The sequence below is a fragment of the Vulpes lagopus genome, chromosome 11, assembly GCF_018345385.1.
Source record: "Vulpes lagopus strain Blue_001 chromosome 11, ASM1834538v1, whole genome shotgun sequence".
Classification (NCBI taxonomy): Eukaryota; Metazoa; Chordata; class Mammalia; order Carnivora; family Canidae; genus Vulpes; species Vulpes lagopus.
The window spans coordinates 76,074,116-76,090,438 of NC_054834.1; the positions used below are offsets into that span (position 1 = coordinate 76,074,116).

At 56.3% G+C, this 16,323-nt stretch overlaps 1 protein-coding gene across 4 annotated transcripts; it reads left to right on the forward strand.

Annotated features, from left to right (window-relative positions):
* Window positions 1-1,148: 1,148 nt before the first annotated feature.
* RASGRP2 (RAS guanyl releasing protein 2) lies at window positions 1,149-15,930 on the forward strand. Of its 4 annotated transcripts, none has more exons than XM_041774311.1 (17): window positions 1,149-2,897; window positions 3,118-3,257; window positions 3,919-4,021; window positions 4,715-4,777; window positions 5,102-5,236; window positions 6,016-6,166; window positions 6,357-6,530; window positions 6,704-6,820; window positions 7,918-8,199; window positions 9,318-9,395; window positions 9,626-9,748; window positions 10,066-10,181; window positions 13,539-13,680; window positions 13,921-13,957; window positions 14,338-14,508; window positions 15,471-15,535; window positions 15,711-15,930. In XM_041774311.1, the coding sequence occupies exons 2-16, from the start codon at window positions 3,185-3,187 to the stop codon at window positions 15,527-15,529; spliced, it is 1,824 nt and encodes a 607-aa protein (XP_041630245.1). In that variant the 5' UTR covers window positions 1,149-2,897; window positions 3,118-3,184; the 3' UTR covers window positions 15,530-15,535; window positions 15,711-15,930. The 4 variants fall into 4 exon arrangements, with proteins under 4 accessions (XP_041630245.1, XP_041630246.1, XP_041630247.1 ...); XM_041774312.1 differs by having other exon boundaries at window positions 1,161-1,289; XM_041774313.1 differs by lacking the exon at window positions 1,149-2,897 and having other exon boundaries at window positions 3,120-3,257; window positions 3,404-4,021.
* The last annotated feature ends 393 nt before the right edge of the window (window positions 15,931-16,323 follow it).

The window sequence follows — 16,323 nt, forward strand, 5'->3', positions numbered from 1 at the left end:
GCCCCACTGCGGCGTTTAAGGGTCTCTAAGCAGGTGGCTACGCTAGGTCTAAAGTGGTGCGGGGGCGGGGGGGGGGTTAGGGCGGTGGACACTCACAGTCTAAGCTAGGCCGGAATTGCCCTCCCCCTCACTTTGGGGAAACTGAGGACCAGAAAGGGCCTGTTTCTAGGCTTCATATCACGAAGATTGAGGTGTGGGGGATGTCCTGCTTCCCTAGCCCTAAGGCAAGAAGGGGCAAGCCTCGAAAGGCACGTTTGAGGCCGGTGGTTTCATAGTGAGTGTATTTGAACATAAGCGGCCGGAAATGGTTACCGGCTCCCCTAGGCTTGGCTTGTGGGGACCCCAACTGCCTGTGGCTGCCCCTCCCAAGTTCCTCCCCGCAGGAGGTGGGGGGGCCCTCACGCGGGTCTCCAGTCTCCAAGCTGCGCCGAACCCACCCCAGCTTGCAGCTGCCCCTTCCCATCTGGTCCCGTGGGGAGCCAGGCTTCCGGGGCCCGACCCTCCTGTGTGAACCGGAGCCCCCCGCCCCCATCCCCAGACATAGAGGCCCCGTTTTCAGGTCGCCGCGTTTTCTTTCCTACCTCCCACAGGCCCCTGTCCTCGAAATGTTCCTAGCCCCTCCTCCAGGCTATCCCTAGGACCCGCTGCCCCTACGCCCCCCGCCCCCCCCGCCCCATCTCTACCAGGTTATGCCCCTCGCAGCCCGCAGGAAGACGCTCGGGCCCGGGTCCCATTAGCCCCGTGGGAACGGCTTGTCTCGAAAACAGGAACCAGGGTCGGGGGCTGGGCGGGGCGCCCCTTCCCCACCGCAGTCCGCTTCCTGCCCCTCCCGGCTTCCTCTACCCAGTACCAGGCAGGGCGGGGGGCAGAGGGGAGTCTGGGTGGAGGGGGAGAGGGCTCTCGGTTTAGGTGCCTCCCTCCAAGCCCCGCGAGGCCTGACCTCCGCTCGCCCACCCTCTGCGCGGCGGGTGGCGCAGCCCCCGCCCGCGGCCCCCACCTCCCGGGCGGCGCGGCAGGGGACGGGTTAAACTGCGGCAGGGACCGCCGCGTGCGGGGCGAGGGGGAGCCCCGGGTGGGGGAGGCGCAGCCGGCTGTGCGGAGCCCCGCGCAGGGGCGGGGAGGGGAGGGGAGGGGAGGGGGCAGCCGCGGCGCGGGGGCGGGGCCGCGGGAAGCGGGGCGGCGGCGCGGAGAGCGGGAGGGAGCCGCAGCCGCAGCAAGGCCGGCGGGCGGGAGCGCACAGAGGTGGCGCGGCCCGGCCGGGTGCGGGATCCGTGCCGCGGGTCCCAAGAGTGAGTGAGCGAGAGCGGGCGGGGCGCCGGGCAGAAGAGGGCCCGGCCCCTAGGGGCGCCCCCCTCCCCCCAGGGCAGCGCAGGCGGGCTGGGGGCGGCGGGAAGGTTGGTGGGTGCGGAGTCTGCGGCCGGGGTCCGGGGTGGGAGGGGAGAGCGGGAGCGCCCTGGACAACCCGCGGGAGGGGGCGGCAGCCGCGGGGTATCCCGCTCTCCCCAGCCACGTTTCAGCGGGACCTTCTTCCACGGACCCCCCCATTTGACAGATGAGAAAATTGAGGCTCCGAGAGGCCAAGTGACTCTCAAGGTCACACAGCGAGGCAGCGGCAGAGCTAGACGGGGGTTGGCTCTGGGTGGTTCCTAGGAAAAGTTCGCCAGAGAACTCAGTAGGGGGGGCCCACCTCCAGCCCAGGGGAGTTTGTGTAGGGGCGGGGTACCTTTTTGTGGGGCCAGGCTCTGCCAGCGTCGGAGGATGAGGGGTGTCAGGGCGTTGCGGCTGCAGAGCTTGTCCTGGACTGCGGATGAAGGGGGGGGGCAGCTGAATGGGCGTGTGTACGCACCCACGGGGGTGTGTGCATGTGTGGGAGGTACATACGTGTAGGTGCACTGTCTTGTGTGCGCGCACGTGTGCGATTCCAGCGCCTCTGGGTGCGGAACTCCAGGCTGGCTCGAGTGGGCTGCACGTCCGGGACCTGGTCCCATCAACGGGTTTGCATTTTGGGCTAGAAGGCTGGGTATGTGTGCCCCAGGGTTCCTTCCTGCAGGTGTGCGGGGTGTGAGTGCCATTGTATGTATCTGACGGAGGACCGGAGGCAAGTGCCTGAGGCTCGTGTGTGTGAATGTGTGGGGTGGTGTCTTACACCCTAACGTGGGCCCCTGGCCTCGGGTATAGAATGAGTGTGTGTCCCTAGCGTGGGTGCGTAAGACCCTGCCTGTGACTAGAGTTGCCTGCATTCTCCACCCCTCATGGCGCTAGCGCCCCCTTCTGGGCACCCTACTCCGTGTGCTCCGAATGTGGCCGGCCCCTGTGCACTCACAGTTCGGCTGTGCAGTATGGAGCCTGGGTCAAGGAACTCCGGGCTGGGGAGGAAGATGGTCTGAAGGGCTGAGCCAGGACCCCCGGGGCCTTCACTGAGGAGGTGGCTCGGGAGCGCGCGGTTCCCAGGCTCGGGCTTCCAGCTGACGCGTCTCGGCCGCAGCGGGCTCCCCCCCACCCCCCACCCCGCCCCAGGAATGTTCTGCACTTCAGCTCGCCTCCCCAAGGGCAGGCCCCTGGGGGCTGCCACAGCCCCGCCTCTCCTCCCCGGGAGCCCGGGAGGGGGCGATGCGGGCAGGACGCCTGGGTTCCTCCCTCCCTCCCATCCCAGGGAGAAATTCCTCCGAGGTCCCCTCAGGCTCTGGGTTCCCAAAATAACCCTGCGGGGGAAGGGAGGCTGTGGAGGGAGGGAAGCGGGAGGGGCGCGGAGCCGAGCCGCGGGGTGCTGCAGGTGCCTCGGGGGAGAGGACGCGAGGAGAACAGGGCCTACGCGGGGCTGGGGCACAAACCAGTCCCCGGAGTCCCGGCTCGCCCAGATCCCCGGGGAGCCCCTCCGCCTTCCCGCGCCTCCGAGGGTGAGCCGGAAGCCTCTCCGCGGGTCGGTTTCCTAACTGGTGGGTTGCACCATCCCGGGCCGGACCGTTTAACCCCGGGAGTGGCCGCGGCGGCCGACTCCGCCCCTGCCCAGCAGGGGGCGTGCCCGCCCCGCCCGGGGCCCGCCCGCCCGCCCGGGGCCTCGCCCCCCGCCCCCCGCCAGCACCTCCGCAGACTCGCTCTTTGCCTCTCCCGGGACAGGGGTCCGGTCCGAGCCCCGCGGGAGGCCCAGAGTGCAGCGTGGCCTAGCCCACCCGCGCCGGCGGCCATGGCGGGCGCTCTAGACCTGGACAAGGGCTGCACGGTGGAGGAGCTGCTCCGCGGCTGCATCGAAGCCTTCGGTGAGTGTGGGACGGGAGGGCACCCTCAGCCTGAGCCCAGCCCCGAGCCTGGGGCGGGGCCCCTGCCTCCCACGACAGACCCTCGGCCGACACCCACGCAGTCGCACCCCGCCACCTTTTTAACGAAAGCCTGCTCTTCATCACAGGGTGGAGAGAGATCCACGCGCTTCAGACAGATAGAATGTTTCCCTTCCCTAGTATGCTGGCGTTGAAGGAAGGGAGGGGTCCCCAGACTCTGGCACACGAAGAGCACTATCTGTCTTCCCGGAGGATCCGGAGGAACTCTCTATCTCTGGCCTGGGAGCTGTTTCCGGCTGATGGGGGGCGGCTTCTCTGGTGAAGGGGTGCCCCTTCCCCCAAGCACTCAGGAAATGACCTCTGGATTCCTGACCCCAGGGAACCCAGACTTCTTCCGCCCCAGCTGGTTCCCCTCGGGACGATGGGCCGGATCGGATGCTCCCCCTCTCCGGTTCTTCTTCGGATCCTGCCTCATCCCTCTCCCTCCCTACCTTTTCTCTCTAATCTGCCTCTTGGTTTCAGAGTCCTGGGAAAGCAGGTGATGGGCGGGGGGCCAGAGATCCAGCGGGCTCTGGGGTAGGCTCGAGGGACCCCAGCTACGGCCGAAGGGCCAACTCGCTTCTCTCTGATCCCTCGGAGTTAGATGACTCCGGGAAGGTGCGGGACCCGCAGCTGGTGCGTATGTTTCTCATGATGCACCCTTGGTACATCCCTTCCTCTCAGCTGGCGGCAAAGCTGCTCCACATATATCCTTCCCGGGCCTCACCACGGTCCTGCAGTCCCAGTCCATGAGGGAGCGTGGCTGCCCAGCCCAGGCCAAGATGGGGCTTCGCTCCTAGAGCGTGGGCCGCTCCTCCGTCCTAGAGTTCAGGGCAGCCTTTCTAGGCGGCCTAGGCTCCACCCCTTTCCCCCTCCCGACTCAGGCCTCGCCCCTTCCCGCCCCTTCCCCACCTGGGCTTTGCTCTTCTGCTGCCTACGGTAGAAGACCTGTCCCTACTCCAGCCCGGGTCCCTCCTCCGGCCTCTCCCTCAGAACCCAGGCCATGCTTTCAGCCACCCCCAGAACCTAGTCCCCTCCTCAGGTTCACCCCACATCCCGCCTTTTCCGACCGGCCCATCCCAGATCTCACCCCCAGCATTTCTCCTAGGACGGGGCTCAGTCCTCAGCCTCCCTCCAGAATTCTAGACCCTTCCCCTGCTTCCCTTTCTAGAATTAGTCTCCATTCTTTTTTTTTTTTTTTTAATTTTATTTATTTATTCATGAGAGACACAGAGAGGGAGGCAGAGACATAGGCAGAGGGAGAAGCAGGCTCCATGCAGGGAGCCTGATGCCCGACTGGATCCCAGGACTCCAAGATCACGGGCGGAAGGCAGGTGCTCAACCACTGAGCCACCCAGGCATCCCAGTCTCCATTCTTTATTTCCTTAACTCTCCTTCACCTATCAACAATCCCGGAAGGATAACTCCAATTCGCTGCAGGTGAAAACATGCCACCTGGTCAGGTGAGTCTTCCTTTTGGGGCTCTGTCTCCTCCTCTTGCTCCCTTTGCTCAGGCTTCAGACTGGCCTGAAGGAGAGGAAAGGGACTGTTCTGGGAGTTGCTCATGTGGGTTTGAGCCCCGGCTCTGTCCATGGTGGGCCTGCTGCTGCAGGGCGTGCCTTCCTGGTCTGGGCCTGGGTATTCTAATCTGCCCAGTGGGTGTGGGGAAGGAATGAGACAGCAAGTGGGGGGACCATAGTTTGGGGGCTCTTTCCCCCTCCCTGGGGAGCTCCAGCCCCCCGGGGATGGTGGGGGAAGGGCTGCCTTGGGTGATAATGAGTTTCCAGCAGGTACTGGATCTCAGCATTCCCAGCAGAGTTTGACTTGAACCCTGAGCTCGCTGAGCAGATCAAGGAGCTGAAGGCTCTGCTAGACCAAGAAGGGAACCGGCGTCACAGCAGCCTCATTGACATCGAGAGCGTGTGCGTGGGGGCAAGCTTGAGAGCTGGGGAGGGCCCTTGGCATCCCACACCATCTGTGCTTAATAAATGTTTATTGAGTTGAATGTGTGAGGGTCATGTCACTGTCTTGCTTAAAAACCTCTGTCTCCCTGTCACCTTCACAATGTCTAGGCTGAGGATTAAGGCCTCTGATGGTCTCTGGCCAGTTTTCCTGTCTCATCTTCTACAGGCCCCTCCCATCCCATGCACTTCATCCTGCAGTTACACCACTCGTCTGCTCACCGATCTCCAGTCTTGCATCCCTTCCCACCATGGTGCTCTGCTCAGCTTGGTCCCCTTGCCTGCCTCTCTGTGTTGTAAAGACTCTGCTCAAGCATGGAGTGTCTGTGGGCTCACAGGTCTTCCAGGGCAGAATTTGTCATTCCCTCCTGTGTCCCACCCATGGCACTTGGTGCAGACACCATCAAAAGACCTGTGTCCGTGCCATGCTGTTTTGTGATTGTTTCTGTGTCTGTCTTCCCCAGTAGACTGTGAGCTCCTCAAGGGCAGGAAATGTGTCTTGCTCATCTCTCTGCCCCCAGCACCTAGCACAGTGCTGAGTGCCTGACCAGGGGGAGATAGCGGGAGTTGCTGGGGGAGATAGTGGGAGTTGCTGGGGACGGGTGCATCGGTGTCTGGCACGGTGCCTCAGACTGTGTGGGTCCTCAGTCAGCTTGCATGGTGTGTCTGTGTGAGTGTGGGGGCCCTAAGGGATGGGGTATCTCCAGCAAAGGGCTCATTGCCCTTGCCTCACTTCCCAGCCCCACCTACAAGTGGAAGCGGCAGGTGACCCAGCGGAACCCCGTAGGACAGAAAAAACGAAAGATGTCCCTATTGTTCGACCACCTGGAGCCCTTGGAACTAGCAGAGCATCTCACCTACTTAGAGTATCGCTCCTTCTGCAAGATCCTGGTGCGGCCCAAGGGCCTTTGGTCCAGGGTGGAGTTTGGGCTGGGGGGGTATTGGTCCTAGGAGGAACAGGGTTAGGGTATGGGGTGGGTTGGGGGGTTTCAGGGTAACCAATGAAGGGCAGCTGGAGGGTGAGGAGTGGCCATCTGTGGGGGGAGGGGCCTGCAGGGGCTGAGGCCTCTCCTGCCCCCAGTTTCAGGACTATCACAGTTTTGTGACTCATGGCTGCACCGTGGACAACCCCGTCCTGGAGAGATTCATCTCCCTCTTCAACAGTGTCTCACAGTGGGTGCAGCTTATGATTCTCAGCAAGCCTACTGCCCCTCAGCGTGCCCTGGTCATCACGCACTTTGTCCACGTGGCAGAGGTGCTTTCCCCTCCCTCTTCCCCAAGCACCCTGGTGGGGGAGGGGGTTGTGGGGCAGTAGGGTGAGGCCCTCCTTTCCACTCACCCACTGCCTCCTCTCCGGAAAAGCCGGGCCAAATCCTGGGCCTGTTCAATGACTCACTGCCTTCCCCCTCCTCATTTGCACCCCCACAGAAGCTGCTTCACTTGCAGAACTTCAACACTCTGATGGCCGTGGTCGGAGGCCTGAGCCACAGCTCCATCTCCCGCCTCAAGGAGACTCACAGTCATGTTAGCTCTGAGACCATTAAGGTGCCTGGGATAGTGGGGCTCATGGTGTGGTGGTGGTCAGGGGAAGAACCTCATCAAGCCCTGGGCCCAGCTTCCCAGGTCCGGCCTCCCTGAGAACTCCTGGTAGTGTTGGGGGCTGTGCACTCCTGCCCCCATTTGACAGATATGGGAACTGATGCTCAGAGGGGTTCAGTGCTTTTCACAGGTTACACAGTGAGAGTGGCAGAGTAGGGGCTCACAGGGCTGCCTGACCCCAAAGTTTGTGCTTTTCTCCTCTTTTTACTCATTTTTTTTTAACATATTGGGTGATGTATGTATAGAGATGTATATAAAGCATATGTAGAGATTAAAGAAAAGTTATAAAGAAAACGCTTGTGTAACTACCACCCAGGTCTGAGAAATAGAACATTGCCAGCCCCCGAAGCTCCCAGCACCTTAGAACATAACTCCCTCCCCATCAGAGGTAACCAATGCTATGACTTTCGTAATGATGACGGCCTTGCTCTTCTTTATAGCTTTACCACTTACGTATGAATCTCAAAGCAATATGGGATTTTTGTCGCCTGTTTTTGGATCTTCTATGAATGGAATTCTGTTGTATGTTATTTTATGTCTTGCTTCTTTCAGTTTTACGTTCTGTTACTTAGAGCAGTTGTTCATTCAGTTCTGTTGCCGTATAATATTTTATTCTAAGTCTACCGCAATGGATATAGCTACTCTACCATTGAACATCTGGAGGTCTTCCCAGTTTGGGCTGTTACAATCGACACAGCTAGAAACGTTCTTCTGGATCTTTGTCGTGTGCTGCTTGCCTTCCTGAGCCTCAGTTTCTTTTCCTGTTAAATGTTGATGATATTCCATGCCCCAGCCTGGTGTAGAGGTGTGGTCCTTGGCAGTGGGTGTTCCCTTGAGCTCATGACCCCTGAACTCTGACCCCTGGGGCTAAGGGAGACAGTACAGTGCTGGGGGACAGTGAGGGAAGATTTTCAACCTTTCACCCATCCCTGACTCTGACTCCTCATCCTCTCCTATATTTCCAGGGCTGCGGGGGAAAGGCAGTTGAGCCAGTGATGTGTGTATGTGTGTGTGACCCTCTGCCTTTTGCCTCCCCTCCCCAGCTCTGGGAAGGTTTGACAGAACTAGTGACGGCCACGAGCAACTATGGCAACTACCGGCGCCGGCTGGCAGCCTGTGTGGGTTTCCGCTTTCCTATCCTGGGTGTACACCTCAAGGACCTGGTGGCTCTGCAGTTGGCGCTGCCTGACTGGCTGGACCCTGCCCGGACCCGACTTAATGGGGCCAAGATGAAGCAGCTCTTCAGCATCCTGGAGGAGCTGGCCATGGTGACCAGCCTTCGGCCACCAGTGCAGGCCAACCCTGATCTGCTGAGCCTACTCACGGTGAGGGGTTGGGAGCAGGGATGCTGGGGGGCCGGGCACCAGGGTGGACAACCATACCTGGTTTTAGATTTATGCAAGGCTGTGGATTTGGTCTTGAGTTCTAGGTTCTGATCAAGGAACTGAGATCCAGCCTGGGCTCCAGGGTTTGGAGTGGACTCTGAGATGAGTTCCAGGCTCCAAATGGGGCTATGGACTAAGGTCTGATTTTGAGGCTGGTATGTGGGCTTTTTGTGCTGAGCTTGAAGCTGGGCCTGGGTCCTGGGTTGAGTTCCTGGGAATGGGTTATATTGAAGGCTTAGGGTCCAGCTCTGGGTTCTGGATGCAGGGTGGTTTCTAAGTATGGTCTTTTTTTTTTTTTAAGGTTTTATTTATTTATTCATGAGGATGCAGAGATATAGGCAGAGGGAGAAGCAGGCTTCCTGCAGGGAGCCTGATGTGAGACTCTATCCCAGGACCCAGGGATCAAGATCTGAGCCAAAGGCAGATGCTCAACCACTGAGCCACCCAGGCATCCCTCTAAACATGGTCTTGAGCTCTTAGAAAAGGCCTGGGATTGGTCTTGGACGTGGTTTTGGGGTCTAGGATGAGAGTTAGGTTCTAGTCAATCTGGACTAGGTTCTAGACATAGAGCAGGGGCTTGAGTTTTGGGTCTAGTGTGAATTCTTAGTTGTTTCCAGGCTCTGGGCTGGGATCGGGATTGAAATCTGAGTGGGATTCTGGATGTTGGGTTGGGTTCTAGGTTGGGGCTTAATCTCAGAGCTCTTGGCTATGTTCTGACCTAGATTCTTGGCTGGATTCTTGGCAGTGCATTGTGCTCCAGGTTTGGGCCAAGGTGTGGGTGCTGGTTCTTGTGCTAGGCTGGCGTGTGGTTGCTGGCTCAATCTCTTGACACTGAGATCATGACTGGAGGCAAAATCCAGGCTGCACACTTAACTGATGGAGTCACTCAGGTGCCCTTCTAGGGTGTTTTCTAAGCTGGACTTTGTCCTGAGTCTAGCATCTGGACTGGGTTCCAGGCTGAGTTGTGACCTCTAGGTGGACCTATGACCCTGGGCTCTGGACAGTCGGCTCTTGAGGACAGCAGGGGCAGTGGGTGTGATCAGACCTGTGTGTCCCAGGTATCTCTGGATCAGTATCAGACAGAGGATGAACTCTACCAGCTGTCCCTGCAGCGGGAGCCACGCTCCAAGTCCTCGGTGAGATAGGGAATCCCTGCTTCCTAACTCTGCCTAATGTCTTCCTCCCCTACTTCTGCCCTTCCTGAAAATCTCAGGACGGGAGGGTAAGCAGAGCTCTCAGAGGCTACCTCACCTCTCTAGCTTGTTGGGCAGGCAGGCTCCCTTCTCCCCATGGCCTCCCCGCTCCTCTCCCCTGGGCTCTGGCCTCCCTCCCTCTTACTCTCACTCAGTCCTGATCATCCCTGTAGCCAACCAGCCCCACAAGCTGCACCCCACCTCCCCGGCCCCCAGTGCTGGATGAGTGGACCTCAGCTGCCAAACCCAAGCTGGACCAGGCACTCCTGGTGGAACACATCGAGAAGATGGTGGAGGTAAGACTGTGGTAGCCAGCTTTGGCCCCTGAGCAGTTGGGAGACAGGTCGGTAGTGGTCAGTGAAGAGTGGTTTTGCCAGGCCACTACCCCCGGATTGATACCAGTGCCATGTTCAAGGGCCAGCGCTCCCTCCCAGAAGGCAAGGGGCATAGCCAGTGGGTGGGGTTGGGGGTAGGGGCGTGAGAGAGGGAGATAAAGTGGGAGATGGAGAGCCACTCATGTCTGAGACACCCTTCCTGACATGGACTGAGAACGTGGGCAGGACGGGGCTGTGCCTGTTTTATTTTGCCTCGTGTGTCCCTCTGTGTGCTCCAGTCTGTGTTCCGGAACTTTGACGTCGATGGGGATGGCCACATCTCACAGGAAGAGTTCCAGATCATCCGTGGGAACTTCCCTTACCTCAGCGCCTTTGGGGACCTCGACCAGAACCAGTGAGGAGAGCTGGGGGCTGGGGGAGCGGGAAGGCAGGCTCACTTCCCCTCCGTGTCAGCTTCCTCCTGTGCAAGATGAGGCCACTAAACCAGATGATCTCGGCAGAGGAAGCTACCAATGCAGGGAGGGGCTCTCATCTCAGGGGAGAGGTTGCTGGCTGTGGAGGCACAGGGTTACCCCACTTGTTCAGATGGGGGGGGCTCCACCTGAAGCTTGCAAAGACTGGCCTGGGGACAGAAGTGCTGCTTTACTTGTGGAGCTCATAGCTGGCAAAAAGTGTGGGCAAGTTCAATTCCTGGGTAGCCTGTTTTAATGAATAGAAAAGAAAGGCCTGTAATTAGCAGCACCCACGTACTTATCAACAATTCACATATTGACAATTTGGACAAACAGCTGGTTCCCTGAAGTAGGTAGGACATGTACCCCACAACCATGTTTCATATCCTTGTTTTGCTGAACTCCAGTCAAAATTTATAGTCCGACTCGGGTCGAGTTATATTTTAATGTTACTCATATTTCAAAAATCTGTTGTTTTTTTTCATATTGCAAAACTCCGTGGTGAAAAAGAAATCCAGGTAGTAAAATAGATTTATGGTGAACAAAGCCCATGAAGTAAGAAGTGAAAGTTCCTTTTTTCCTCTCCGATCTTTCCTATCAGGAGAGGTTATATTATCTTTAGCAACATGTTAGCAGTGTTACTGGCTTGGCAACACTGTATCCTTTTTTTTGTTTTTTAAGATTTTATTTATTTATTCATGATAGTCACAGAGAGAGAGAGAGAGAGAGAGAGAGAGAGAGAGAGGAGAGAGAGAGGCAGAGACACAGGCAGAGGGAGAAGCAGGCTCCATGCACCGGGAGCCCGATGTGGGATTCCATCCCGGGTCTCCAGGATCGCGCCCCGGGCCAAAGGCAGGCGCCAAACCGCTGCGCCACCCAGGGATCCCAACACTGTATCCTTCCAGTCTTTTTTTTTTTCTCCAAGCATGTACAAGTTGATTTTGTTTGTCTGGGTCTGTTCCATGGACAAACAGGAGTATCCTATACATCTGGCTCTGCCCATGGTGCTGGTTGTAGTTGCTTTGTTTCTGCTTCTAAGAACTGAGTCCGAGTTCTAGGTTAGGTCCCTGGGTTGGTGGGTGGATTTTTTTCCCAGGTCCCATTTTCAGTAAGGGGTCAGCCCTTGGAGACCTTGGATATAGCTTCACGCAGGGGTTTCACCCTTAACTCTCCACCTTCTGCATGCCCCAAGCTTCGTGCCCAGCTCATCTGGGTATCAAAACCCAGCACCTGGCTCACTGTGGGGTGGGGGGACCAGCACCCCCCCCCCTCCAAGGGCAGCCACAGCATCTGCTCCTCACTCCCTGTCTCAGCTTGAAGCTTGCTCTTTGTTTCTGTAACCCGGGGATTACCATTTCTTTCTCGAAAACTCACCTGTGCATTTAAAGCAAATCTGGATGTATTTTAACTAGGATCTATGTATTTGTAGCAGTAGGGTTTTCAGGTTTTTGTGTCATTGTTGTTTTTTAATCACTGTCTCGGTAGAACTGCACATCTTGTTTTTTTGCTTTTGTTTTTGTTTCCCACTTAACCCTTTACCATGGACAGCTTTCCATGCTGCTTCACGCAGAACGACCTCATTCTTTAGAATGGTTGCAGTGGATCCCACTATGTAGCTGGGCCTTCATTTGCCTCACTATTCTCCTGCTGATGGACATGTAGACTGTTCCCAGTTTTTCGCTATTAATATACGCCATGCTGCTGTGAACATCTTTGTACCAATGCACTCAGGCCACTATTTCTGTAGGAGAAATTCCTAGAAGTGGGATAATTGGATCAAAAGATATGCACATTCTAAATTAGGAGAGAGACTGCCAAAGTGACCTCAGGCAAGGTTGTGCTGGCTTGCACCCCCATCAGCAGTGAACAAGTGCCCATTTCCCAACTTCCTTGCCAACAGTGGACAGTATAATAAGCTTTACAATTTTGTCAGTCTAATTGGCAAATGGTGTCTTGGTTAAATTTGAATCTCTTCAATACTAGTGGGGGTAGGATATCTTTTCATATGTTTATTGGCCTCTTATATTTCTTCTGTGGACTGCCTGTTCATATTCTTTGTCCATTATTCCACTGGATTTGTTGGTCTTTTTCTCATCGAATTTCAGAATCTCTGTTAATGGATATTAACCCTTTGCTGTTGAACCTGTTCGCAAATATTTTCTCCCAGTCTGTCATTTATGTTGTCTTTTGCCATATAAAATTTTTTAAAAATGTCGTGTGCTCAGTATGTCAGTCTTTTCCTTTATGGCTTCTCCAATGTGTGTTATGTGTAGAAAGACCCTCATCTCCTGGAAATTACAAAGATATTCTCTTACACCTTTTCAGATACTTTGATAATTTTATCTTTTTTACATTAGCGTTCTCAGTTCAGTGAGGAATCTAGGGTGATATTTTTTTGTAAATGGCCAGTGGGCCCCCAAATGCCCTATTGAACTGAAGGATCACCTGGATCACGTCATGGACCCCTACATATAATGGGCAGGAACTTCCAACAATGACCAGCCCTGACAGAAATAGTTCCTGGTGGCCTAGGACCTGTTAATGACACAGACACTATTGTAAATGCTTCATATCCGCTGCCTCACTTAATCCTCGCAAAAACTCCCTGAGGCACAGGGATTATCACAATCCGCATTTGTAGAAGAAGAAACTGAGGCACAGGGAGATTTAACTACCCCAAAGGTCACACAGCCAGGAAGTAGCAGACCAGAACTTGAACTGTGGTCTGTATCCAGAGCATGTGGTCACTCTTTCCCTAAAATGTGTTGATGGGTGAGGAAAGGGTTCTGTGGGAAGCCCTGGATTATGTGGGGAACCCAGAGCGCAGGTGTCTTTCTGGCATTCACTCACATGACAGTGAGACCCAGGCAGCTTTTTCCAATCTTGCCTGGTCCTGGAGCTCATCAGAAATCTCTTAATTCTTAGGGCTCCCAACTGGTGTTCCAAAGAGCTCACTTTGGAAAACAATGTGGGAAAGTGCACAGCCCTTTTAGTTAGTATCCACGCCAAGTGTGTAAAGTGGGCAGGACAGGCCTTATGATCGCCATTTTTGTGGTGAGGAAACCCGGGGAGAGTGACTTACCCAAGACCTCACAAGTAGTATCGGCCCCCATTCACCCCCTCCAAGCATCTGCCTGCCTTCGGCTAGCGTCTCTCTCCTGCACCAGGAGTTCAAAATCAGGAGTGGGGTGAGGATCTTTTATTTGGTAGGGAGGTTCCCAGTGGGATGGATTAGGCCGGTGGTGGGTGGTCCCCGGGGGAGGGGGCCCCCCCCTGAGGCGCTCCCCCTCCCCCGACAGGGATGGCTGCATCAGCAGGGAGGAGATGGTCTCTTACTTCCTGCGCTCCAGCTCGGTGCTGGGCGGCCGCATGGGCTTCGTGCACAACTTCCACGAGAGCAGCTCCCTGCGCCCGGTTGCCTGCCGCCACTGCAAGGCCCTGGTGAGCCCCCGCCCCAGCCACGCCCCTCCGGCCCCGCCCCGGCCCCGCCCCTGCCGAGCCTGCTTAGCTGTGGCGACCTCCCTAATTCCGCCTGCGTCTCCTCTCGGGGTGCTGCGCCTACCTAGCCAGCTCCGGGGCGCCGCACCAGGGTCAGTCCCAGCCCCTGCCCTTGAGAAGGAAGACATAGAGTCATTAGCCCTAAAGACCTCTTCCCCAGCACGGCCCTCTCCTCTATTTCAGATCCTGGGCATCTACAAGCAGGGCCTCAAATGCCGAGGTGAGCAGGGCTGGTGGGCTGAATTTGGGGGGAAGAGTTACTTTCTGGGTAGGGACCATTTTTTTGTGTGTGTGGGAGCAATTGCGGAGCAGCGAAGTACCTTGCAGCGAGAGAGGCACGATAATTATATTGAAGTGGGGGGGGGGTAGGCTTCAGGTGGCCTTTTTTGGTGAGCCAGTGGCCCAGGAACAGAGAACTCTGGATAGGGCTTGGCTCTGCGGGCAGGATGAAGAGAGCACCGTGGAAAGAGATTCTTATTTTGGTGTGGGGGGAGGGTGCCGCTCAGGAGCAGAAGATACTGGGGAGAGGGGCCTGCTAGAGAACCAGGTGGAGGGTGTTCTGACCAACACCTGGCCAGCCTCCCCATCTGCCTCCCCCAGCCTGCGGTGTGAACTGCCACAAACAGTGTAAAGACCGTCTGTCGGTTGAATGCCGGCGCCGGGCACAGAGTGTGAGTCTGGAGGGGTCTGCACCCTCACCCTCACCCACCCATCACCGGGCCTTCAGCTTCTCCCTGCCCCGCCCAGGTAGGCGAGGCTCCCGGCCTCCAGGTAAGAGGGGGATCTCATTGTGTATTGGCCTGTGAGGGGAGGGAGGCAGGGCCATCCTGGCAAAGTATTAACTTATCCAGGAGGGAAACCATTCCAGAGTTTGTAATTCTATTATTTTGGTGGGGGCGGTACAAAAAGGTTGAACAGGTAAGGGGGCCAGAGGGTGGCTCAGGAACCCTTGTTCTTCTGAAGCTGAGAGAGGCTAATACAGAAAGAAGAGTAAAAATGAAAGGCCTTCAAGAGTCCAATCACAGGATCACCTGGCTGGCTCAGTCAGTAGAGCCCGTGACTCTTGATCTCAGCATAACAAGTTCAAGCCCTATGTTGGGGGCATAAAGCTTACTTTAAAAAAAAAAAAAAAAGATTCCAGTCACACTCTTACTTTGTGAAGGGGATTGACATTAGATTGAAGAGGGAATCATGTCAGCCATTTGCTTGCATTTCCCTTTTTGGCTGCTCTGGACACCATTCTGAGAAAAGTCCCTTGCCCTGAAAATCTTTGGTGGCTCTCTTGGGGTCTCTGGTGGTTTTAGGTCAGTTTGCTGAATGATAATTCCCCCAATGATTATTTTGCTGAGAACAGTCTGAGGAACCACATTAAACTGGGGTCTAAGGCAGTTGACCACAACTGTTTGGATTGGCATAAGTCCTCAAAAATAGAAAAGATGAAACAATTTGCATCGAGCCTTCCAGAAGTGCTGGGGTCTAAGACATGAAACACACAAAATTGACATTTTAAGCAAACTGCACTGACAAATCGGTGGTGGTGAAAAAAGCTGTAGCAGAATGAAAACTTGGAAAAAGAGCCTCAAAAATGGGGCCAGTTGGTCATTCAGTGAATTGATTTTTTGGTGGATGGGTCTGCTTAGGGATGGGGTGGGGTGCCTCCTGTGAGTGGGGGAAGGGCTGTTGAAGGCACAGGGACCCTGGAGAGACCTCCACCCCCACCTGCTTCCTTGCAGAGATCCGAGAAGAGGAGGTGCAAGCAGTGGAGGACGGTGTATTCGACATCCACTTGTAATGGATGGTGAGTCCTCCCTCCGCAGCCTGTGCCACTGAGGGCTGGGGGTATGGGGGAGGAGGCAGTGGGAGGATCAGGGAAATAGGCCCTCTGCCCAAATGGCCCAGGTCAGGTGGACTCCTACTTTTTGGGGGAGGATCTTCCTTACAACCTTTGGTTGTTGTTGTTTTTTCCTTCTCAGTTGTGACTGGATCAAGCACTCCTAATCTGCCTTGGAGAAAAGACTTGGACCAGAGCAGGAAGCCTGGGGTGCTGGGGCAGCAGGCTGGGGCTGGGGGGTGGGGTGTGAGGGTGGCATGCAGCTGGAGGTTGGGCCAGGGCTGGCGTCCCTAAGGTTGTACAGACTCTTGTGAATATTTGTATTTTCCAGATGGAATAAAAAGGCCCATGTAATTAACCTAGACTGGCAGATCCTAGAATCTTCATGGGGGGGAGGCAGGATGGGGGGGGCGGGGAACTGCAGTCATAGGGACTAGAGTGTTGGAGTCTAGAATTTTGTAGTCAGAGAATCCTGGGAGATCTGGAATCTCATGTATTGGGACTAGAATTGGGGGGTAGAACTTTAGAAGCAAAAAACCTTGGAACGTAACAATTTGGGGAACTGGTGGTCGTGTATAACCACAGCCTTCAGCCTATAGCTGAAATTCCTTTACTTGACAGGTGACCTCTCAGCCCCTGCTTGAATACTTCCAGCAATGGGGACCTCACTGCAGAGAACCATGGGGGAGAGAGGGCAGCCCAGAGTGTCTGCGGGTAGGGGAGAGATGGGGGTGGGGCCTCAGGCAGCCCAGGCC